The sequence below is a fragment of the Salmo salar genome, unplaced genomic scaffold, assembly GCF_905237065.1.
Source record: "Salmo salar unplaced genomic scaffold, Ssal_v3.1, whole genome shotgun sequence".
NCBI lineage: Eukaryota > Metazoa > Chordata > Actinopteri > Salmoniformes > Salmonidae > Salmo > Salmo salar.
Window position 1 is genome coordinate 7,651 of NW_025550220.1, and position 24,850 is coordinate 32,500.

Genomic DNA, 24,850 nt, shown 5'->3' on the forward strand with positions numbered 1-24,850 from the left:
ACAATTTGATTTGTTGATGAAAGGTGTATAAAATCGAGCACACATCCATGCAATCTCCAAAGACAAACATTGGCAGTAGAATGGCCTTACTGAATAGCTCAGTGACTTTCAACGTGCCACTGTCATAAGATGCCACCGTCAAATTTCTGCCCTGTAAGTAATGGTTATTGTGAAGTGGAAACGTCTAGGATGAACAACGGCTCAGACGCAAAGTGGTAGGCCACACAAGCTCGTAACGGCCTAAAAATCATCTGTCCTCGGTTGCAACACTCATTACTGAGTTCCAAACTGCCTCTGGAAGCACAAGACGTGTTTGTGATGAGCGTCATGAAATGGGTTTCTATGGCCGAGCAACTGCACAAAAGCTTAAGATCACCATGCGCAATGCCAAGTGTTGGCTTGACTGGTTTAAAGCTCGCCGTCATTCGACTCTGGAGCAGTGGAAACGCGTTCTCTGGAGTGATGAATCACGCTTCACTATCTGACAGTCCGACGGACGAATCTGTGTTTGGCGGATGCCAGGAGAACGCTACCTGCCCCAATGCATAGTGTCAACTGTAAAGTTTGGTGAAGGAGGAATTATGGTCTGGGGCTGTTTTTCATGGTTCGGGCTAGGCCCCTTAGTTCCAGTGAAGGGAAATCTTAAAGCTACAGCCTTCCCCAAACTGTTGCCAGTTTGGGGAAGGCCCTTTCCTGTTTCAGCATGACAATGCCCCCATGCACAAAGCGAGGTCAATACAGAAATTGTTTATCGAGATCGGTGTGGAAGAATTTGCACAGAGCCCTGACCTCAACCCCATTGAACATCTTTGGGATGAAATGGAACGCAGACTGCGAACCAGGCCTACTCGCCCAGCATCAGTCCCTGACCTCACTAATGCTCTGGTGGATGGAAGCAAGCCCATCCAGCAATGTTTCAACATTTAGTGGAAAGCCTTCCCAGAAGAGTGGAGGCTGTTATAGCAGCAAAAGGGCTGCCAACTCCACATTAATGCCCACGATTTTTAAATGAGATGTTTGACGAGCAGGTTTCCACATACTTTTGGTCATGTAGTGTATATATCTGTATATATGTGTGTATATATATATATATATATATATATATAGTTAGTTATAAAAATCTTAGCTGTTTCAATTTAAAATTTGTTACCCTGCTGACAAATTTGTTACAATGTAATTGTAATGTACTGTACACATTCATTAGATTTTATATCAGCTACCATCTTTTTAACTTTGAAATATATTAGTTTTTTCAATGTGGTTTATATCCGGTTCCTCAACCATAATTAAATAATGACCCAGAAGACAGCTGTCAATTATTTTATAAATGAAAGAAAAATAACACCCAATATCTTACCCCTTCCCAGGTTTCTGATTCATTCAGCATCAGGCATCATCTACACCCAGCCGTGGGCCAGCCTGGACGCGGAGGTGAAGTCCAAGTATAATTTCTATGTCAAAGCCGAGGACGCAGAGGGCAAGTACAGCCTGGCCGAGGTATTTGTGACCGTGCTGGACCTCAACGATCACCCGCCAGAGTTCAATGAGAACTTCCTGGAGAAGACCATGATCATAGGAGCGCTGGTGAAGATAGAGGTTTGTGTCGCAATCTAACTTCCAGTTTTGAGACAATTCATCTTTGCCATACCCCAAAGGTTGATTCGTTTGCAGCAATTACAAGAACAAGTCCAAAGCCATGCTTTCATGCATTTCTGTGGACAATAATAATATAATTATTTTACATAGTACTTTTCATTACATTGAGAATCTCTAAGACACTAATGCAAAACAAAAACAAATGTAGGCTTCTGGCAGGTCTAGGCGATGGTCTTCCACAGCTGGTCAGGTGTTGAGGCAGTTCAGAAAGGCAGTAGCTTGAGAAAAGGGAGCATTGATGGTACAGGGAGGGAGAAGCGTCAGTCATATAGCGACAGGCCCAGGGGCCTCATCCATAACCATTGCATAAATGTAATGTTAAATGCACCATTTCAGAAAAACATAGAGGTTTATAAACGCATGTTTTCCATTATATATCAGATCTGTCGTGAAACTGTGCATGTGTGAATGAGCATTATAACTCCCATCATTCACCTTTTATGGTTAAAATAACTTCCTTATTTGCTGTACACTTTGGAAGCATTGGAATTAGGCCAAGACAGTATCTAAGGAAATAGCAATGCATGGTGAACGTGATCAAATGTCTTTGAAGGGCTTGTCAGAATGTTTTCTTTTGTAGTGACATTTGCTGTATCTAAACGTTTCTGAAAGATAAAAACAATTGCACATTGTTGTGGACCTGTAAACAGATTTGAATTCCATAATTTTTTGCATTTACTTTTTCCCGACCCTAAATAGGCTATGCTGCACTCCCCGTGAATTCTGAAACATTGTCTACTCAGAAAAAAAATTCAAACAACAGTAGACCTACTTAGTGGTAGCCTACACACTTCAACTGTCTGTTCACCTGTTAAACTGTACTGCATGTTATAAACTGGGCTCCCTTTTGAATGCAAAAAACTTGAAATTATAATATCTAATAGGCACAATGAGAGATGCGCATGGTAATTCTACCAGCTCTCAAAGTCTCACATCAGAATTAGACAATCATCCATGTTTCTCAAATGTCAAATTTCGAAGTATTGAAGGTTAAGATTAGGCGTTAACTGAGAATTGTTAAGGTTAGGGTTAAGTTCAGGCATTAACTCCAATTTCTTAACTTTAGGCATTAACTCTGAATGGTTAAGGTAAGTGTTAAGGTTTGGGCTTAAAACAAACATTTCCAATAAAGTATATCGCTGGATTCAAAATTGCAACTTTGGAATCAGAGGCAGATGCTTATGCCCATCCATCATCCCTGTCCAAAACACCCTAGCAAAACCGAAACCTACTTGATAACTACAGTGCTCACTGTTGCCCCTAGTGGCCGTCTTTCACATCATCTCCCGACGTCTTCAGAAATGGATGGACGTCGAATACTGACTTGTATCGTGGGTGACTTGACTGGGTAATTTGTTGTATGGCTACTTCGGGAATATGAACTCATCATGGCCAGAAAAGGTGAGGAATCTATTCTGCAATGGTTATGACATATGTATTATGACTTACGTTTATAAATGAAATATTGTCTACTCAAATTTGACATTACAGTAGTCGGATGTAGTAGCCTACAAACATCAATGGAAAAGGTGAACCGTCTGTTCTGCCATTAAATTTGCTTTTTGGATTGGATCAAATAGAGAAAAATACTTGAAAAAGTTGATATACTTACTAAGTTTGTCAAATTAATTAGAGATGGGACGAATGGTAGCCTATCCTAACTTGTTGTAGGCCTATAGGCTATTTTGTGAATATGAAACCATCACAGTCAGAAAAGGCGAGGAATTTATTCTGCAATGATCATCGAAATTAAATAAATAATAGGAAATAGATTTTCTCTCCTCTCACTAACAGCAAATGACTGCATCTTGATATTATATTTAGCTAACTGTTTTTTGTTATGAATAAGAGTTTCATCATATATTCCTGCACAAGACAACCACTAGACTAATTTGATCTTCTTGCAATGCAATTCCTCAAGCACTAGACACTGTGCGTACACATGGTCTAAAGTTTGCTGGAGTATAAGCACATTCTCAGGTCAAGTTCAGTTTGTATGAATTCCAACTTATGCGTGAAAACTTGCACATGCATATTTTGGGGTGTACAGTAGCTTGCGAAAGTATTAACGCCGCTTGGCATTTTTCCTATTTTCTTGCCTTACAACCTGGAATTAAAATTTTTCGGGGTTTGTATCATTTTATTTACACAACATGTCTACCACTTTAAAGATGCAAAATATGTTTTATTGTGAAATAAACAAGAAATAAGACCAAAAAACTGCATAACTATTTACCACCGCAAAGTCAATACTTTGTAGAGCCACCTTTTGCAGCAATTACAGCTGCAAGTCTCTTGGGTATGTGTCTATAAGCTTGGCACATCTAGCCACTGGGATTTTTTCCCATTCTTCAAGGAAAAACTGCTCCAGCTTCTTCAAGTTGGATGGGTTCTCCTGGTGTACAGCAATCTTTAAGTCATACCACAGATTCTCAATTGGATTGAGGTCTGGGCTTTGACTAGGCCATTCCAAGACATTTACATGTTTCCCCTTAAACCACTCGAGTGTTGCTTTAGCAGTATGCCTAGGGTTATTGCCCTGCTGGAAGGTGAACCTCCGTCCCAGTCTCAAATCTCTCGAAGACTGAAACAGGTTTCCACAAGAATTTCCCTTTATTTAGCGCGATCCACTGTTCCTTCAATTCTGACCAGTCTCCCAGTCCCTGCCGATGGAAAAACATCCCCACAGCATGATGCTGCCACCACCATGCTTTACTCTGGGGATGGTGTCTCGGGGTGATGAGAGGTGTTGAGTTTGCACCAGACATAGAGTTTTCCATGATGGCCAAAAAGCTCAAATTTAGTCTCAACTCACAAGAGTACCTTCTTCCATATGTTTGGGGAGTCTCCCACACCAAACATGTTTGCTTATTTTTTTCTTTAACCTCTCTGGGGTATGTGGGATGCTGCGGGACACACTCGCCAACAGCCAGTGAAATAGCAGGGCGCCAAATTCAAAACAACAAAAATCTCATAAGTCAAATTTCTCAAACATACAACTATTATATCCCATTTTAACCTGTTAGGGCTAGGGGGCAGTATTGACACGGCTGGATAAAAAACGTACCCGATTTAATCTGGTTACTACTCCTGCCCAGTAACTAGAATATGCATATAATTATTGGCTTTGGATAGAAAACACCCTAAAGTTTCTAAAACTGTTTGAATGGTGTCTGTGAGTATAACAGAACTCATATGGCAGGCCAAAACCTGAGAAGATTCCATGCAGGAAGTGGCCTGTCTGACAATTTCTTCCCCTTCTTGATTATCTCTATCCATTACAAAGGATCTCTGCTGTTACGTGACACTTTCTACGGCTCACATGGGCTCTCAGAAGGCGGAAAAAAGCTGAATCGTGGCTTTGCAGGCTCTGGCTGAAAAAAAGTAGCGCGTTTGGGTAGTGGCTGGTTACAGTACTGTGAGACTCAGGCGCGTGCCCGCGTCGACCGAATGCTTTGTTTTCTTTCCTCTGTTTACCTAAACGGAGATTCCCGGTTGGAATATTATGGCTTTGTTACGAGAAAAATGGCATAAAAAATGGATTTTAAACAGCGGTTGACATGCTTCGAAGTTTGAAAAATGGGTGTGTGATTATTTCTGGCTGGGTACTCTCCTGACATAATCTAATGATTTGCTTTCATTGTAAAGCCTTTTTGAAATCGGACAATGTGGTTAGATAAAGGAGAGTCTTGTCTTTAAAATGGTGTAAAATAGTCATATGTTTGAAAAATTGAAGTTTGGGGATTTTTAAGGTTTTTGAATATCGCGCCACTCGATTCCACTGGCTGTTGACTAGGTGGGACGATTTCGTACATACCCGAGAGAGGTTAATCTAACCACATTGTCCGATTTCAAAAAGGCTTTACAGCGAAAGCAAAACATTATATTATGTTAGGAGAGTACATAGACACAAATAATCACACAGCCATTTTCCAAGCAAGCATATATGTCACATAAACCAAAACCACAGCTAAATGCAGCACTAACCTTTGATGATCTTCATCAGATGACACTCCTAGGACATTATGTTATACAATACATGCAAGTTTTGTTCAATCAAGTTCATATTTATATCAAAAACCAGCTTTTTTACATTAGCATGTGATGTTCAGAACTAGCATACCCACCGAAAACTTCCGGTGAATTTACTAAATTACTCATGATAAACGTTGACAAAATACATAACAATTATTTTAAGAATTATAGATACAGAACTCCTTTATGCAATCGCTATGTCCGATTTTAAAATAGCTTTTCGGCGAAAGCACATTTTGCAATATTCTGAGTACATAGCTCGGCCATCACGGCTAGCTATTTTGACATCCGCCAACTTCGGGGTCACCTAAACTCAGAATTACTATTAGAAAAATTGGATTACCTTTGCTGTTCTTCGTCAAAATGCACTCCCAGGACATCTACTTCAACATCAAATGTTGTTTTGGTTCCAAATAATCCATAGTTATATCCAAATACCTCCGTTTTGTTCATGCGTTCAGGTCACTATCCGAAGGGTAACGAGCGAGCGTATTTCTTGACAAAAAAGTTCAAAATATTCCATTACCGTACTTAGAAGCATGTCAAACACTGTTTAAAATCAATTTTTATGCGATTTTTCTCATAAAATAGCGATAATATTCCAACCGGGCAACGTTGTATTCATTCAAACACTGAAAGAAAAACATGGCGATTTCTCGTGACCGCGCATCTCCAGCCTCACTGTCCCCAGGCTGACCACTTACAAACTCTGCTGCTGTACTTTACCCAGAGACAGCAGACACACCATTCCACTTTTTGGCGGCTTTAGAGAGCCAATCAAAGCCTTAGAAAGTGTCACGTTACAGCACAGATGCTGTAATGTTGATAGAGATGCAACAGAAGGACAACAAACTGTCAGACAGGGCACTTCCTGTATGGAATCTTCTCAGGTTTTGGCCTGCCATATGAGTTCTGTTATACTCACAGACACCATTCAAACAGTTTTAGAAACTTTAGAGTGTTTGCTATCCAAATCTACTAATTATGTGCATATTCTAGTTACTGGGCAGGAGTAGTAACCAGATTAAATCGGGTACATTTTTATCCGGCCGTGCAAATACTGCCCCCTAGCCCCAACAGGTTTTAACTGAACTCAATACAATACAAGACAACACAAAGGAAGTAGATTTGCCTTTGGCCTCAAAAGGAACATATGTGGAAGTCTGTTATGATGGTTTTGCAAACTACTTTGAGATCATGGGACAATATTTTCATAAATGTGCCAGCACTATTGAGAAAAACGGTATCTCGTGTGTCTGGTTTATGTGTAATGTGCCAACAGGCGCAAGATGATGATGCAGAGGGGCCCAACAATGTCATTGAGTACTCCATCATGAAGACAGACCCGGAAAACATCTTCGACATCAACGCAGACACGGGCGAGATCAAGCTCAAGTCCTATATCAAGTCTATGGACATTGTCCAGAACATCACCAAACAGAATGACTGTATCTGGTCTGTGGTGGTCCAGGCCCAAGACAGAGGCTCACCCTCCTTCAGCACCACTACAGTGGTCAAGATAGACATCACAGAGGCGGTAAGAAACAGTGGGAACATCTCCAATGTCACCTATTTAATTTTACAGGGATGAAATTAAACTTGGAATATGCACATGTAACTCAGTTTTTTGTGTAGATGATGCATTAATGGAGATTTAGATTGAAATGGGAGATTTGCACAAAAGTCTCAAGTAAGGACTTGTCTCTGGCACACTTTAATGGCTCTAGTCAAAAGTAGTGCACCATGGGCCTCCTGAGTGGCGCAGAGGTCTAAGGCACTGCATCGCAGTGCTAGAGGTGTCACTACAGACACGGGTTCGATCACAGGCTGTGTCACAGCCAGCTGAGACCGGGAGACCCATGAGGCGGGGCACAATTGTCCCACCATCGTCTGGGTTAGGGAAGGTTTGACATCGCGCTCTAGTGACTCCTGTGGTGGGCTTACTTCGGTCGCCAGATGTACGGTGTTTCCTCCGACACAATGGTGTGGCTGGCTTCAATGTTAAGCGAGCAGTGTGTCAAGAAACAGTGCGGCTTGGCAGGGCAAAATTAATGCGCTATAGTGGCTTTGGTCAAGAATCGGGCATAATAGTGATTTTGGTTAAAAAAAATTGTGCATGGGAAATGGATAACGTTACGATCTGTAAAATTGAAATTGAAACAGCTAGCTAGCTTACTTACAGAACATCTATGCATACATACTTTAGCTATCTAGCTATCAATTCTGGCTAACTGCCAGGTGAAACAATTCAAGGTTGAAATCAATGCGACAGAGGCATTGAGCCATGGGTTTTAGTTTGATCAAATCCCCACTAGTTAGCTATCCCCCTAGCTAGTTGGGAAATACAAGACCACACACAGCTCAAACCGACTTACACGCTCACTATATGCTATAACTATGTAATAACCAGGGCATAGAGATTTTCCTGGTCAGACCACGTGCTTACGAAAAACTCTCGGCCCTAGTGATCACAAATAGTTCAAGCTGTTCAATAGAACATTCCAACTGAACACAGTAATCCAAACCCAAGATATGTTTGTTAGTTTTCTTTAGGTTTCCACCTTGAAACATCCCTAAACTATTCCCTAAATTATCTAAACTCCTCTAAATGCCAATTTTGTATTTTCAGGTCAAATCCAGATTTTTCTCCTACTTCCTGAGCCTCAAGAAGCATCCCGCAGCTGTGTTTGGGATTTGTTTTAGTTTTGTCACCTTCGCTATTGCAATGACTGTCCTCATTTCCACCCTCATTTACTGCAACACTTTGAAAAAGTCTGGCGTTCAACCTCAGGGCAAGATCAGAAAGATTATACGGAGGCCTGTATAATGCCATGAACAAAGCTTTCCTTGAGATCATCCAGCAGTCTTGGTGTCCCCCATATCATTACACTAAGACTCTTACTGTTTGTATATTGTCTTGGAAGGACACCTGTATTTGTAGCTGGTCATTGTACCATAGCACATGATTTGTGTCTGTGAAAGAGTACAGGAGCACAATATAATATTTTGATCACTCATTTGACATGAAATGGAAGTCCATGATAAACGTTATGGATGAACTGTAAACTCATAACATTTAATTTTCAATTGTGACACTGCATGGTCTCAGTTAATAATGGGTGCCCATCTAATCCTTCTGATCTTGTCTCAATCAAAAAAACTGTCAATGGGACAGGAATTATCATTCCAGACAAACTCAGACTAGTATTTTGCAGATCCACATTTTGCAAACAGATTGTGTTAGCACTGACCAAGCGTTGGTAGGCGTTTTGGGGGATTTGTTATTCTAATGTAGTGTAATGTTTTCACACTGTGTAACTAGCTTAACACATGTGCGGATTTGGCTGTGGTGGTCTGGCAGTGTAAATGTATTATAATACACTCTGTGTCCCAAATTTCCATAGCCAAATGGCAACACACACATAACCACATATGGTAATAACAACTAGGATTTTCCCATGTATACTTGCAGTCTCCCATTTCAGTCCAATGGACATGACTGTGTCTCTCTGTGCTCTTTTACAGACTCAACTCAGGGGCCCTTTGGCATCCTTTTTCGTGCAGAGTAGAGACAAGCCTTTGCACATCTTAGGCATGATCGCTGGTGTCATTGGTCTCATGGTTGTGGGGACAGTCTTCATTTCCACCATCATGTTCATGCGCAACAAAAAGTCCAACAGGATCCTGCCCCACCGCCGCATCCGGAGGCGAAACAAACCACCCGTGACCTTCAAGTTCCCGAACCCTGTAGAGAAACTCCTAATCCAAGAACCAGAGGTCATGGTGGGGGTCAATGTCAACTGTAGCAACTGTAACATAGCGAGCGGACACCCTCTGCCTCCAAACCACAACATGAATGTGATGACTGGACACCATTGGTCTCCAAACCACAATGTGAGCATGGTGAGTGGACGCCATTGGCCACCACCACCGCCCAATGCCCCTGCCCTTCCCCCACTGCTCCCTGGAGGGAGGCCAGGGGACAGACAGTGGGTGGTACCGACGGTATTGGGCACAGTAGCACAGATCAAGCCTAAGAGGAACAGGAACAGACCAGTTGACAGTGTGAACGCAGCACTGGTGTCTGAGCTCAAAATGAGACTGGACCAGAGGAGGTTGGCAAACTGCTCTTAGGAGAGCGAGAGAGTGAGTGTGTGTCTGCTTGTGAGTATTGGTGAGTGGGAGTCATGATACTCAATGAAAGATATAATTCATACAGCAACTTTCAAAGTGCTTTACATTGTGTGTGTAGAAGTCAACCACCAATGTGTAGAAGTCATCAGCAGTTGTTTTTTACTGACAAAAACATGTGATCGTCTGTGCATGTGTGTCTTTGGTTTAAAGTCTGTTCAAATCAAAGTTTATTGGTTGCATACACAGACTTGCAAATGTTATCACAGGTGCAGCGAAATGCTCACATTTCTAGCTCCAACAGTGCAGTAACATTTAGTAATACAATAACAATACACACATAATCCAAAATAAAACAAAACCAACAAACAATTAGAAAGTTCATATTATGGACTGGTGAATCGCTGATCCATTCCTTCTGTTCTTAGTAATTTCAGGTTCTTATAACTTACGTGATGAAGTCATGAACTAGATCTCAGGACAAGGCTGTTATTTGGCTTCTGTCCAAGCTCCTTACAAGAGCTTTTATGACACTTATCCTAACTAAACGGATCAATGGAGAGAGGTGAACTCGTCTGATCACCTGACAAAGAAGATCAACAAGACAACTGCTTGGGAGTCAAGCAAAATGCATCTGAACACGTTAAGGCAGGCACGTTTTGGGGTAAACCAATCACATTGCTGATAATTTGTCACATCTGCCATGTAAGGACCCTTGATCAAACATGTCTAATTTCATCTGTTTGTGTGGTGCATCTCTTTCCAATTGGATTCTCATGTATAGCCCCAAGACAAAAAAAAGCATATATACATATAAGGAGTACAGAGGAAATGTGTGGATTTTAAAACCAAACCAAACATATCCCTTGTATGTGCATCCTCTTATATCTTGAGCCAGCCTTTTAAAGCAATAATTGCATATGTCCTTTAACAACTGTCTAGGGGTTAGGGGATCCAATGGGATCCAAGGACCAGGATGGTGGTGTTGCCGAGGAAAAGTTTGGGTGTTTACTGTAAGGTGGCTAAAGGATTAGGTTTAATGCCTTACTAATCACTCTGGAACAGTGTAATTCACTGCCCTCTCCTGGAGAAGAAAGGGAAGAATCTATTAACCCTTTGACGCATACAATCACACATTTGTGATCATTGTTGATTGGTCCCTGCAGCGTACCATCGTAAATATGTGATTGGAATAGTAACAACAGAACGTAGCTATGATAAAACAAACACGTCTAAACAGCATTGTCTGAAAAGCATCTACACAATGTTTTGTTCTGATGGGAAATAAAGGTCTTCACAACTTTATTTCTCAATTTCACCTTTTATTGTAAAAGATAAATACGAATTTCGTCATCCAAACAACACAAGGTACAAATCCACAGCCAAACTCATTGCATAAACCAATCTAAATAACATGTTGCCCTGACAATAAAATATACATAAGTTAACGACTAACAGCTAGATTTGTTTACAATGTACCACATCTCTGGTGAGCACAAGGGAGAAATGTAATATTGTTTAGAAAAGAGATCCCTGTCAGCTAAGCTAAGAGCAGCCATGTTTGTTTGTTTCCAAGCAAAAACTCCCTAATCACAGAATGCCATTCACTATAAGATGCAAATAAACAAAGTGAAAGTCAAAGATGGCAGCGCCCATTGCCTGAAAAATATTAACTTAGTTTGGCCACTTTTTGGCTATTACAAATCTCCGAAGTACTTGTTACAGTGTACACAAGAACCGGAGCACATGACTTGACAAGTCGTTTACCATTTTTGACTTTATCAAAAAGCAAATAGTATCATCACACCAAATATAAGTCTGTTGCGTAGCTGAACCATAGTTATACAGGGATAAAGCCATTTTAGGGGGTTTTTTGGAGAGGGGGGTTAATTTCATTTGTCGGGGGGTTTCAAGTCTATGGAGGGTAGAAATGTGGATTCAACTAGGAATTCCAACTCAGGAACTCATGCCTCTTTCTAGAGCTATGACCTTCCAACTTTAATATCACTGACGTTATAATTTGACCTCGTATTTTTCCTAGTACCCAGTTGTTTTGAAAGCACCATAAGTCAGTCGAGTGAACTATCCCTTCACCTTGTTTTTTATAGCATCTTTGGTCCAACAGATGCTTACGTGACAACCAGAATGCATTACATAATGTCAACAAACATGGTGCATTCGGGAAGTATTCAGACCCCTTGACTTTTTTTTACATTTTGTTACGTTACAACCTTATTCTAAAATGGATTATATAGATTTACACACAATACCCCATAACGGCAAAGCGAAGACAGGTTTTTAATCGACATTTTTGCACATTTTTATAAAAAAACAGAAATACCTTATTTACATAAATATTCAGACCCTTTGCTATGAGACTCAAAATTGAGCTCAGGTGCATCCTGTTTCCATTGATCATCATTGAGATGTTTCTACAACTTGATTGGAGTTCACCTGTGGTAAATTCTATTGATTGGACATGATTTGGAAAGGCACACACCTGTCTATATAAGGCCCCACAGTTGACAGTGCATGTCAGAGCAAAAACCAAACCATGTGGTCGAAGGAATTGTCCATAGGGCTCCGAGACAGGATTGTGTCGAGGCACAGATCTGGGGTAGGGTACCAAAAAATGTCTGCAGCATTGAAGGTCCACAAGAACACAGTGGCCTCCATCATTCTTAAATGGAAGAAGTTTAGAACCATCCAATACTCTTCCTAGAGCTGGCCGCCCAGCCAAACTGAGCAATCGGGGGAGAAGGGCCTTTGTCAGGGAGGTGACCAAGAACCGGATGGTCACTCTGACAGACTTCCTCTGTGGAGATGGAGAACCTTCCAGAAGGACAACCATCTCTGCAACACTCCACCAATCAGGCCTTTATGGTAGAGTGGCCAGACGGAAGCCACTCCTCAGTTAAAGGCACATGACAGCGCGCTTGGAGTTTGCCAAAAAACACCAAAAGACTCTCAGACCATGAGAAACAAGATTCTCTGGTCTGATGTTCCATCAAAATTGAACTCCTTGGCCTGAATGCCAAGTGTCATGTCTGGAGGAAACCTGGCACCATCCCTATGGAGAAGCATGGTGGTGGCAGCATCATGCTGTGGTGATGTTTTTCAGCGGCAGGGACTGGGAAACTGGTCAGGATCAAGGGAAAGATGAACATATCTCTTACAATGAACTACACAGTATCCTACAGAAACCTGTGGAATCACCAGGCAGCAGACCATCTCCACTTCAATTGGCATTGTCTCAAAATGCCCACAGGTACACCTACATAAAGAAAATCAACATCAGACGAAAGATAGCATGCTCAATAAAACCTGTTTTTGCTTTGTCATTATGGGGTATTGTGTGTAGATTAATGAGGGGAAAAAAACTATTTAATACATTTTATAATAAGGCTGTAACGTAACAAAATGTGAAAAAGTCAAGGGGTCTGAATATTTTCCAAATGCACTGTAGCTGGCAAATAGCTTAGCATTAGATCATCATAATCAGTACGACCTTCAAAAACGTATTTTACTCACGTGTCCATTACAATCTATGCAAGAATCAGAATGCATGATTTGTCACCAGTGCCTGAAAACATATGAATCTGACATATGCCCAAAGTTATTATTTGTAAGTAAAACAACAGTGAAGGAAGGCAATGCGAGCGCCAGCCAGAAAATGTGCCAGGGGGAAAGAGGGGAAAGAGTTTGAGTTCATGCAAGATCTGTTCTGACTAGAGATGCGCAATGTCTTCATACTTCATCTGGGGAAACAGGGTTAGGGTAGGGGAATATTAACCCAACACCAAAAGGTGTCCATCCTATTCCATTTGTTATGGGTTTTTTTTAAATAAAAAAGTACATTTAGAATAAGACAAATTAGACTAAAAGAAAACAAAAGGGGAATGGGGGTTTCAAAAGAAAAAAGACTCATAAGACACTGTGTTTTAATTTATCCATCCCAAAGAGAAAGGAGTATCAAAGGTTAGAGACTAGGGTTAGGGCCCTTGATGCAAAGGTTAGGGTTATGCCAGAAGGTGGATTAGGGTTAGAGGACAGGATGCGGAGGTTAATGTTAGGGTTAGGATGAGGGTTAAGGTTAGGGTTAGAATGAGGGTTAGAGTTACGGTTTAGGGGGTTATTCACCTAATGCCAGAAGGTGGATTAGGGTTAGAGGACAAGATGCAGAGGTTAAGGTTAGGGTTAGGATGAGGGTTAGGAGCTAAAATTAGAGGTAGGGGTTAGAGTTAAGATAAGGGTTCTATTTTCCTAATCAACAGAGCCCAAGAGGCGCGCAGTGGTCCCATATGAGGAGTAATTTGTCACTGTGGTAGGAAGACCCCCCCCCCCCCGCCCCAGACCATGCAGTGTCTGAAGAAATAAAATATAAAAACAAAAAGGAAAATAAGTCCTGAAAGTCTTTAATGAGGGCATCAGTATTAATAAGCACGGTATGCCCTAAACAGGGTATAGGTATTCAAACAATCCAACCTCAAGGTTGTCAAATATTATAAGTGCTATGGGCCTGTCCAGGGGCCTTATTAAGAATGCTATGTGCTATTGTCCCCAAACGCAAGGGTATTCACAAACCAACCTCAAGGTTGTAAAAAGGAGGAAGTCATGCATTTCAAGATGAACAAAAAACAAAAACAAATTTGTATTTAAACATTCTTAAATAAATATTTATTTTTGAATTTTTCAAGCACTGCATGGTTCATGTGGTCTTATCCTTGTTGTTTAATTCATGTACCACAGTGTAAAAGGTGTATAATTCATGTACCACAGTGTTTACTGTGGTCCCCCATTACGCCACCAGAGGGGAGCTGGTTTCCCAGTTAGTAAGTATACTCTTTATTGCCATTTTCTGTGGATCAAAGACTATTAAAATCGCCCTTCTCTCAGATATTCCCTTACAAGTCTTCCAATTAGATATGCTCTAAATATATACTGCAAAAAAAAAAATAAGGGAACACTTAAACAACACATCCTAGATCTGAATGAAAGAAATAATCTTATTAAATACTTTTTTCTTTACATAGTTGAATGTGCTGACAACAAAATCACACAAAAATAATCAATGGAAATCCAATTTATCAACACATGGAGGTCTGGATTTGGAGTCACACTCAAAATTTAAGTGGAAAACCACACTACAGGCTGATCCAACTTTGATGTAATGTCCTTAAAACAAGTCAAAATGAGGCTCAGTAGTGTGTGTGGCCTCCACGTGCCTGTATGACCTCCCTACAACGCCTGGGCATGCTCCTGATGAGGTGGCGGATGGCCTCCTGAGGGATCTCCTCCCAGACCTGGACTAAAGCATCCGCCAACTCCTGGACAGTCTGTGGTGCAACGTGGCGTTGGTGGATGGAGCGAGACATGATGTCTCAGATGTGCTCAATTGGATTCAGGTCTGGGGAACGGGCGGGCCAGTCCACAGCATCAATGCCTTCCTCTTGCAGGAACTGCAGACACACTCCAGCCACATGAGGTCTAGCATTGTCTTGCATTAGGAGGAACCCAGGGCCAACCGCACCAACATATGGTCTCACAAGGGGTCTGAGGATCTCATCTCGGTACCTAATGGCAGTCAGGCTACCTCTGGCGAGCACATGGAGGGCTGTGCGGCCCCCCAAAGAAATGCCACCCCACACCATGACTGACCCACCGCCAAACCGGTCATGCTGGAGGATGTTGCAGGCAGCAGAATGTTCTCCACGGTGTCTCCAGACTCTGTCACGTCTGTCACATGCTCAGTGTGAACCTGCTTTCATCTGTGAAGAGCACAGGGCGCCAGTGGGGAATTTGCCAATCTTGGTGTTCTCTGGCAAATGCCAAACGTCCTGCACGGTGTTGGGCTGTAAGCACAACCCCCACCTGTAGACGTCGAGCCCTCATACCACCCTCATGGAGTCTGTTTCTGACCGTTTGAGCAGACACATGCACATTTATGGCCTGTTGGAGGTCATTTTGCAGGGCTCTGGCAGTGCTTCTCCTGCTCCTCCTTGCACAAAGTCGGAGGTAGTGGTCCTGCTGGTAGGTTGTTGCCCTCCTACGGCCTCCTCCACGTGTCCTGATGTACTGGCCCATCTCCTGGTAGCGCCTCCATGCTCTGGACACTACGCTGACAGACACAGCAAACCTTCTTGCCACAGCTCGCATTGATGTGCCATCCTGGATGAGCTGCACTACCTGAGCCACTTGTGTGGGTTGTAGACTCCGTCTCATGCTACCACTAGAGTGAAAGCACCGCCAGCATTCAAAAGTGACCAAAACATCAGCCAGGAAGCATAGGAACTGAGAAGTGGTCTGTGCTCCCCTCCTGCAGAACCACTCCTTTATTGGGGTGTCTTGCTAATTGCCTATAATTTCCACCTGTTGTCTATTCCATTTGCACAACAGCATGTGAAATTTATTGTCAATCAGTGTTGCTTCCTTAGTGGACAGTTTGATTTCACAGAAGTGTGATTGACTTGGCGTTACATTGTGTTGTTTAACCTGTTTAGGATAGGGGGCAGTATTGACACGGCTGGATAAAAAACATACCGATTTAATCTGGTTACCACTCCTACCCAGTAACTAGAATATGCATATACTTATTACATATGGATAGACAACACCCTACATTTTCTAAAACTGTTTGAATGGTGTCTGTCAGTATAACAGAACTCAAATGGCAGGTCAAAACCTGAGAGATTCCTTTACAGGAAGTGGCCTGTCTGACCATTTCTTGAACTTGTTTTCCATCTCTATCATTTACTAAGGATCTCTGCTCTAATGTGACACTTCCCACGTCGTCCATAGGCGCTCAGAGCCCGGGAAAAAACAGAATGTCGTCATTCCAGCCCCAGGCTGAAACACATTATCGCCTTTCTCAAGTGGCCGATCAAGGGACACTGGCTTATGCGCGTGACCCTGACCGCCCCCGCCTTTGGGATTTTTTCCTCTGTTTGCCGAAAAGGAGATTCCCTTTCGGAATATTATCGCTTTTCTACGAGAAAAATGTCGTAAAAATTGATTTTAAACAGCGGTTGACATGCTTCGAAGTACGGTAATGGAATACTTAGAATTTTATTGTCACGAATTGCGCCATGCGCGCGACACTTCTTTACTATTTCGGATAGTGTCTGGAACGCATACGAACAAAACGCCGCTATTCGGATATAACGATGGATTATTTTGGACCAAACCAACATTTGTTATTGAAGTAGCAGTCCTGGGTGTGTATTCTGACGAAGACAACAAAAGGTAATCAAACTTTTATAATAGTAAATATGATTATGGTGAGTGCTAAACTTGCCGGGTGTCTAAATAGCGAGCCCGTGATGCCTGGGCTATGTACTTAGAATATTGCAAAATGTGCATTCACCAAAAAGCTATTTTAAAATCGGACATATCGAGTGCATAGAGGAGGTCTGTATCTATAATTCTTAAAATAATTGTTATGCTTTTTGTGAACGTTTATCGTGAGTAATTTAGTAAAATGTTAGCGAATTCCCGGAAGTTTGCGGGGGTATGCTAGTTCTGAACGTCACATGCTAATGTAAAAAGCTGGTTTTTGATATAAATATGAACTTGATTGAACAAAACATGCATGTATGGTATAACATAATGTCCTAGGGTTGTCATCTGATGAAGATCATCAAAGGTGAGTGCTGCATTTAGCTGTCTTCTGGGTTTTGGTGACATTATATGCTGGCTTGAAAAATGGGTGTCTGATTATTTCTGGCTTGGTACTCTGCTGACATAATCTAATGTTTTGCTTTCGTTGTAAAGCCTTTTTGAAATCGGACAGTGTGGTTAGATTAACGAGAGTCTTGTCTTTAAATAGCTGTAAAATAGTCATATGTTTGAGAAATTGAAGTAATAGGATTTTTAAGGTTTTGAAAATCGCACCACAGGCTGCCAGTGGCTGTTACGTAGGTGGGACGCAAGCGTCCCACCTAGCCCATAGAGGTTAATGCATTCTAAAAATAGGTGAGGTGGTCCCACAACGCAAAAACTTCCAACCAGAATAAAGGGTAGTCCCTTTTGTTAAAGGTCACAAGACGGCATAAATTCCCATCAACAACGCAGCAAGTGCCTTTCACTTGGCGTAAAATATATATTTTTAAATATTTTTTCCTTTGGGGGATATGAACCAGCATGCTCTAATTTATTTTATTTTTTATTTAACATCTTACATCTAGACGTTACGCTAGCGGAACACCTGCTCCAATATCCAATGATAGGCGTGGCGCGAATTACAAATTCCTCAAAAATACAAAAACTTTAATTTTTCAAACATATGACTATTTTACAGCATTTTAAAGACAAGACTCTCCTTTATCTAACCACACTGTCCGATTTCAAAAAGGCTTTACAGCGAAAGCAAAACATTAGATTATGTCAGCAGAGTACCCAGCCAGAAATAATCAGACACCCATTTTTCAAGCTACCATATAATGTCACAAAAAACAAAACCACAGCTAAATGCAGCACTAACCTTTGATGATCTTCATCAGATGACACGCCTAGGACATTATGTTATACAATACATGCATGTTTTGTTCAATCAAGTTCATATTTATATCAAAAACCAGCTTTTTACATTAGCATGTGACATTCAGAACTAGCATTCCCCCCGCAAACTTCCGGGGAATTCGCTAACATTTTACTAAATTACTCACGATAAACGTTCACAAAAAGCATAACAATTATTTTAAGAATTATAGATACAGACCTCCTCTATGCACTCGATATGTCCGATTTTAAAATAGCTTTTTGGTGAATGCACATTTTGCAATATTCTAATAACATAGCCCAGCTACATAGCTTTTGTATCATGATAAGGTGTAGTACTGAAACTTGAGGTTACCTAGCCAGCTACACGTTCAAACAAAGTCAACAACGCAGCCACTGCTAGCTGTACTGTATCATCTTCGTCATTTTAGTCAATAAGATTTTTGCAACGTAAGCTTAACTTTCTGAACATTCGAGACGTGTAGTCCACTTGTCATTCCAATCTCCTTTGCATTAGCGTAGCCTCTTCTGTAGCCTGTCAACTATGTGTCTGTCTATCCCTGTTCTCTCCCCTCTGCACAGGCCACACAAACGCTTCACATCGCGTGGCGCTGCCACTCTAACCTGGTGGTCCCAGCGCCGCACGACCCACGTGGAGTTCCAGGCCTCCGGCAGCCTCTGGAACTGCCGGTCTGCGGCCAACAAGGCAGAGTTCACCTCAGCCTATGCTACCCTCCAGCACCTCGACTTCTTGGCACTGACGGAAACATGGCTTACCACAGATAACACTGCTACTCCTACTGCTCTCTCCTCGTCTGCCCACGTGTTCTCGCATACCCGAGAGCATCTGGCCAGCGGGGTGGTGGCACTGGAATCCTCATCTCTCCCAAGTGGACATTCTCTCTTTCTCCCCTGACCCATCTGTCTATCTCCTCATTTGAATTCCATGCTGTCACAGTTACCAGCCCTTTCAAGCTTAACATCCTTATCATTTATCGCCCTCCAGGTTCCTTTGGAGAGTTCATCAATGAGATTGACGTCTTGATAAGTTCCTTTCCTGAGGATGGCTCACCTCTCACAGTTCTGGGTGACTTTAACCTCCCCACGTCTACCTTTGACTCATTCTTCTCTGCCTCCTTCTTTCCACTCCTCTCCTCTTTTGACCTCACCCTCTCACCTTCCCCCCCCTACTCACAAGGCAGGCAATACGCTTGACCTCATCTTTACTAGATGTTGTTCGTCCACTAATCTCATTGCAACTCCCCTCCAAGTCTCCGACCACTACCTTGTATCCTTTTCCCTCTCGCTCTCATCCAACACTTCTCACTCTGCCCCTACTCGGATGGTATTGCGCCGTCCCAACCTTCGCTCTCTCTCTCCCGCTACTCTCTCCTCTTCCATCCTATCATCTCTTGCCTCTGCTCAAACCTTCTCCAACCTATCCCCTGATTCTGCCTCCTCAACCCTCCTCTCCTCCCTTTCTGCATCCTTTGATTCTCTATGTCCCCTATCCTCCAGGCCGTCTCGGTCCTCCCCTCCTGCTCCGTGGCTCGATGACTCATTGCGAGCTCACAGAACAGGACTCCGGGCAGCCGAGCGGAAATGGAGGAAAACTCGCCTCCCTGCGGACCTGGCATCCTTTCACTCCCTCCTCTCTACATTTTCCTCTTCTGTCTCTGCTGCTAAAGCCACTTTCTACCACTCTAAATTCCAAGCATCTGCCTCTAACCCTAGGAAGCTCTTTGCCACCTTCTCCTCCCTCCTGAATCCTCCTCCCCAACCCCCCTCCTCCCTCTCTGCGGATGACTTCGTCAACCATTTTGAAAAGAAGGTCGACGACATCCGATCCTCGTTTGCTAAGTCAAATGACACCGCTGGTCCTGCTCACACTGCCCTACCCTGTGCTTTGACCTCTTTCTCCCCTCTCTCTCCAGATGAAATCTCGCGTCTTGTGAAGGCCGGCCGCCCAACAACCTGCCCGCTTGACCCTATCCCCTCCTCTCTTCTCCAGACCATTTCCGGAGACCTTCTCACTTACCTCACCTCGCTCATCAACTCATCCTTGACCGCTGGCTACGTCCCTTCCGTCTTCAAGAGAGCGAGAGTTGCACCCCTTCTGAAAAAACCTACACTCGATCCCTCCGAAGTCAACAACTACAGACCAGTATCCCTTCTTTCTTTTCTCTCCAAAACTCTTGAACGTGCCGTCCTTGGCCAGCTCTTCCGCTATCTCTCTCAGAATGACCTTCTTGATCCAAATCAGTCAGGTTTCAAGACTGGTCATTCAACTGAGACTGCTCTTCTCTGTGTCACGGAGGCTCTCCGCACTGCTAAAGCTAACTCTCTCTCCTCTGCTCTCATCCTCCTAGACCTATCTGCTGCCTTTGATACGGTGAACCATCAGATCCTCCTCTCCACCCTCTCCGAGTTGGGCATCTCCGGCGCGGCCCACGCTTGGATTGCGTCCTACCTGACAGGTCGCTCCTACCAGGTGGCGTGGCGAGAATCTGTCTCCGCACCACGTGCTCTCAACCACTGGTGTCCCCCAGGGCTCTGTTCTAGGCCCTCTCCTATTCTCGCTATACACCAAGTCACTTGGCTCTGTCATATCCTCACATGGTCGCTCCTATCATTGCTATGCAGACGACACACAATTAATCTTCTCCTTTCCCGTTCTGATAACCAGGTGGCGAATCGCATCTCTGCATGTCTGGCAGACATATCAGTGTGGATGACGGATCACCACCTCAAGCTGAACCTCGGCAAGACGGAGCTGCTCTTCCTCCCGGGGAAGGACTGCCCGTTCCATGATCTCGCCATCACGGTTGACAACTCCATTGTGTCCTCCTCCCAGAGTGCTAAGAACCTTGGCGTGACCCTGGACAACACCCTGTCATTCTCTACTAACATCAAGGCGGTGACCCGATCCTGTAGGTTCATGCTCTACAACATTCGCAGAGTACGACCCTGCCTCACACAGGAAGCGGCGCAGGTCCTAATCCACGCACTTGTCATCTCCCGTCTGGATTACTGCAACTTGCTGTTGGCTGGGCTCCCTGCCTGTGCCATTAAACCCCTACAACTCATCCAGAACGCCGCAGCCCGTCTGGTGTTCAACCTTCCCAAGTTCTCTCATGTCACCCCGCTCCTCCGCTCTCTCCACTGGCTTCCTGTTGAAGCTCGCATCCGCTACAAGACCATGGTGATTGCCTGCGGAGCTGTGAGGGGAACGGCACCTCCGTACCTTCAGGCTCTGATCAGGCCCTACACCCAAACAAGGGCACTGCGTTCATCCACCTCTGGCCTGCTCGCCTCCCTACCTCTGAGGAAGCACAGTTCCCGCTCAGCCCAGTCAAAACTGTTCGCTGCTCTGGCACCCCAGTGGTGGAACAAGCTCCCTCACGACGCCAGGACAGCGGAGTCAATCACCACCTTCCGGAGACACCTGAAACCCCACCTCTTTAACCTCTTGGGGCTAGGTGGGACGCTAGCGTGCCACCCGTGGTGCACTCCATCAACAGCAGGTGCATTTCAAGAGCGGCAAATTTGAATCCAAATAAATGTCAAAATTCAAATTTTTCAAATATACAACTATTTTACACCATTTGAAAGATAAACATCTCCTTAATCTAACCACGTTTTACGATTTCAAAAAGGTTTTACGGCGAAAGCATAAATTTAGAGTATGTTAGGACAGTACATTTACAAGAGTTGTGTGTAATGTTTTGTCAAGTCAAAGACAGGGTCACCAAAACCATAAAACCAGCTAAAATGATGCACTAACCTTTTACAATCTCCATCAGATGACACTCCTAGGACATTATGTTAGACAATTTTAGTTCTATCAAGTTCATATTTATATCCAAAAACAGCGTTTTACTATGGCATTGATGTTGAGGAAATCGTTTCCCTCCAATAACCGGCAGTCAAGTCAGCGTAACAAATTAAATAATTAAAATTAGAAAACATTGGTAAAATATTATATTGACATTAAAAGAATTATAGATTTACATCTCTTGAACGCAATCAACTTGCCAGATTTAAAAATAACCTTACTGGGAAATCACACTTTGCAATAATCTGAGCACTGCGCCCAGAAAAATACGCGTTGCGATACAGACTAGACGTCATGTTGGGGAGATCTAAAATCGAAAATACTATGTAAATAATCCATTACCTTTGATTCTCTTCATCAGATGTCACTTCCAGGTATCACAGGTCCATAACGAATGTAGTTTTGTTCAAAAAGCTCATCATTTATGTCCAAAAATCTCCGTCTCGTTAGCACATGATGTAAGCCAGCCGGACTTCTCGTCATGAACAAGGGGAAAAAATATATTTCCGTTCGTTCAAACATGTCAAACGTTGTATAGCATAAATCATTAGGGCCTTTTTTAACCAGAACATGAATAATATTCAAGGTGGACGAATGCATAGTCTTTTATAACGTATTGGAACGAGGGTACCCAACATGAAGTAGCGCGCCAGGTGTCTAATGGGACATCACCGTTCCATGGCTCTTGTTCGGTCAGATCTCCCTCCAGAAGACTCAAAACACTTTGTAAAGGCTGGTGACATCTAGTGGAAGCAATAGGAAGTGCCAAAATATTCCTAAACCCCTGTGTTTTTCAATGGGATAGGTTTAAAGTCAATACAACACATCAGGTATCCACTTCCTGTCAGAAAATGTCTCAGGGTTTTGCCTGCCAAATGAGTTCTGTTATACTCACAGACACCATTCAAACAGTTTTGGAAACTTTAGAGTGTTTTCTATCCATATATAATAAGTATATGCATATTCTAGTTACTGGGTAGGATTAGTAACCAGATTAAATCGGGTACATTTTTTTTATCCAGACGTGCAAATGCTGCCCCCTAGACCCAACAGGTTAAGGAATACCTAGGATAGGATAAAGTAATCCTTCTAACCCCCCTTAAAAGATTTAGATGCACTATTGTAAAGTGGTTGTTCCACTGGATATCATAAGGTGAATCCACCAATTTGCAAATCGCTCTCGATAAGAGCGTCTGCTAAATGACTTAAAATGTAAAATGTAAAAAAAAATTAAATAGCTTTTCGGTGAAAGCACATTTTGCAATATTCTGAGTAGATAGCCCAGCCATCACGGCTAGCTATTTTGACACCCACCAAGTTTAGCCCTGACCAAACTCCGATTTACTATTAGAAAAGTTTGATTACCTTTGGTGTTCTTCGTCAGAATGCACTCCCAGGACTGCTACTTCAATAACAAATGTTGGTTTGGTTCAAAATAATCCATTGTTATATCCAAATAGCGGCGTTTTTTCGTATGCGTTCAAGACACTATCCAAAGTGTAAATAAGGGTCATGAGCACGACGCATTTCGTGACAAAAAAATTCTAAATATTCCATTACCGTACTTCGAAGCATGTCAACCGCTGTTTAAAATCAATTTTTATGCCATTTTTCTCGTAAAAAAGCGATAATATTCCGACTGGGAAAGCGTGTATACGTACAAAGAGAGAGAAAATAAAAGCATGGGATCCCCTCGTGCACGAGCCTGAGTTTCATAGTACTGTGACCGGCCACTATCCAAACGCGCTACTTTTTTTCAGCCAGAGCCTGCAAAGCCACGATTCAGCTTTTTGCCGCCTTCTGAGAGCCCATGGTAGCCGTAGGAAGTGTCACGTAACAGCAGAGATCCCCTGTATTGGATAGAGATAATCAAGAAGGGCAAGAAATGGTCAGACAGGGCACTTCCTGTAAGGAATCTTCTCAGGTTTTGGCCTGCCAAATGAGTTCTGTTATACTCACAGACACCATTCAAACAGTTTTATAAACTTTGGAGTGTTTTCTATCCAAATCAACTAATTATATGCATATTCTCATTTGTCGGCATGAGTAGTAACCAGTTTAAATCGGGTACGTTTTTTTATCCGGCCATGCAAATACTGCCCCCTAGCCCCAACAGGTTAATAGAAAAATTGCTCAGTGTTCAATAGAATTCATGCAAAATCATCTATTTGTACTCCCTGGAAGTATGGACCTACAGGCCTCTTGGCCTACACTCCCTATCTGGGTAACACCCCTCTCTCCGGGCCTGAGAGTAGATCTTACTCCCTGGAAGTTTGGACCTCCAAGCCTCTTGGCCTACACTCCCTGTCCGGGTAACACCCCTCTCTCTGGGCATGAGTCCCAGCCGGGGCCACCCCCCCTCCATAACCTCGCACACCAGGCGAACCGGGGCTCCCACACTTCAGCACCCCTCCTTGGACACTAATGTATATTGTTGTTACGCCTGTTGTTACGAACCGCGTGCACCTGGTCACCCTTAACAGGCTTCGTGCACCTGGTCACCTGAAATGGCCTCTGTGCACCTGGTCACCCACCCGCTTTCCACTCAGAGACTAAGGCCACACATATGGGTAACCAGGTGCTGATGGTACTTTCAACCCGGGTCTCCACCTTCACTAGTCTGTTTGCCTTCTCTCTATCTGGGCCTCCGGCCTCTTGTACTCTGGCCCTTCACCGTGCACCTGGTGATTAAGTCCA

General features: G+C 43.0%; 1 protein-coding gene and 1 long non-coding RNA gene across 2 annotated transcripts in view; one reads left to right on the plus strand and one right to left on the minus strand.

Annotated features, from left to right (window-relative positions):
- Nucleotides 1–1,367: 1,367 nt before the first annotated feature.
- Nucleotides 1,368–9,980, plus strand: LOC123739242 (cadherin-related family member 1-like; the record flags this gene model as incomplete). The annotated part of the gene is made up of 3 exons (XM_045713702.1): nucleotides 1,368–1,596; nucleotides 6,974–7,228; nucleotides 9,217–9,980. Coding segments are annotated over 3 exons (1,093 nt in total), but the record flags the coding sequence as incomplete, so codon positions are not given.
- A 10,552-nt stretch (nucleotides 9,981–20,532) lies between these two features.
- Nucleotides 20,533–24,850, minus strand: part of LOC123739243 (uncharacterized) — a 5,346-nt gene continuing 1,028 nt past the window's right edge. Inside the window, exons 2-3 of the long non-coding RNA XR_006767649.1 lie at nucleotides 21,937–21,941; nucleotides 20,533–20,544 (exon numbers count right to left, since the gene is read on the minus strand). This is a non-coding gene — a long non-coding RNA (uncharacterized lncRNA). The remainder of the gene's footprint in view (nucleotides 20,545–21,936; nucleotides 21,942–24,850) is intronic.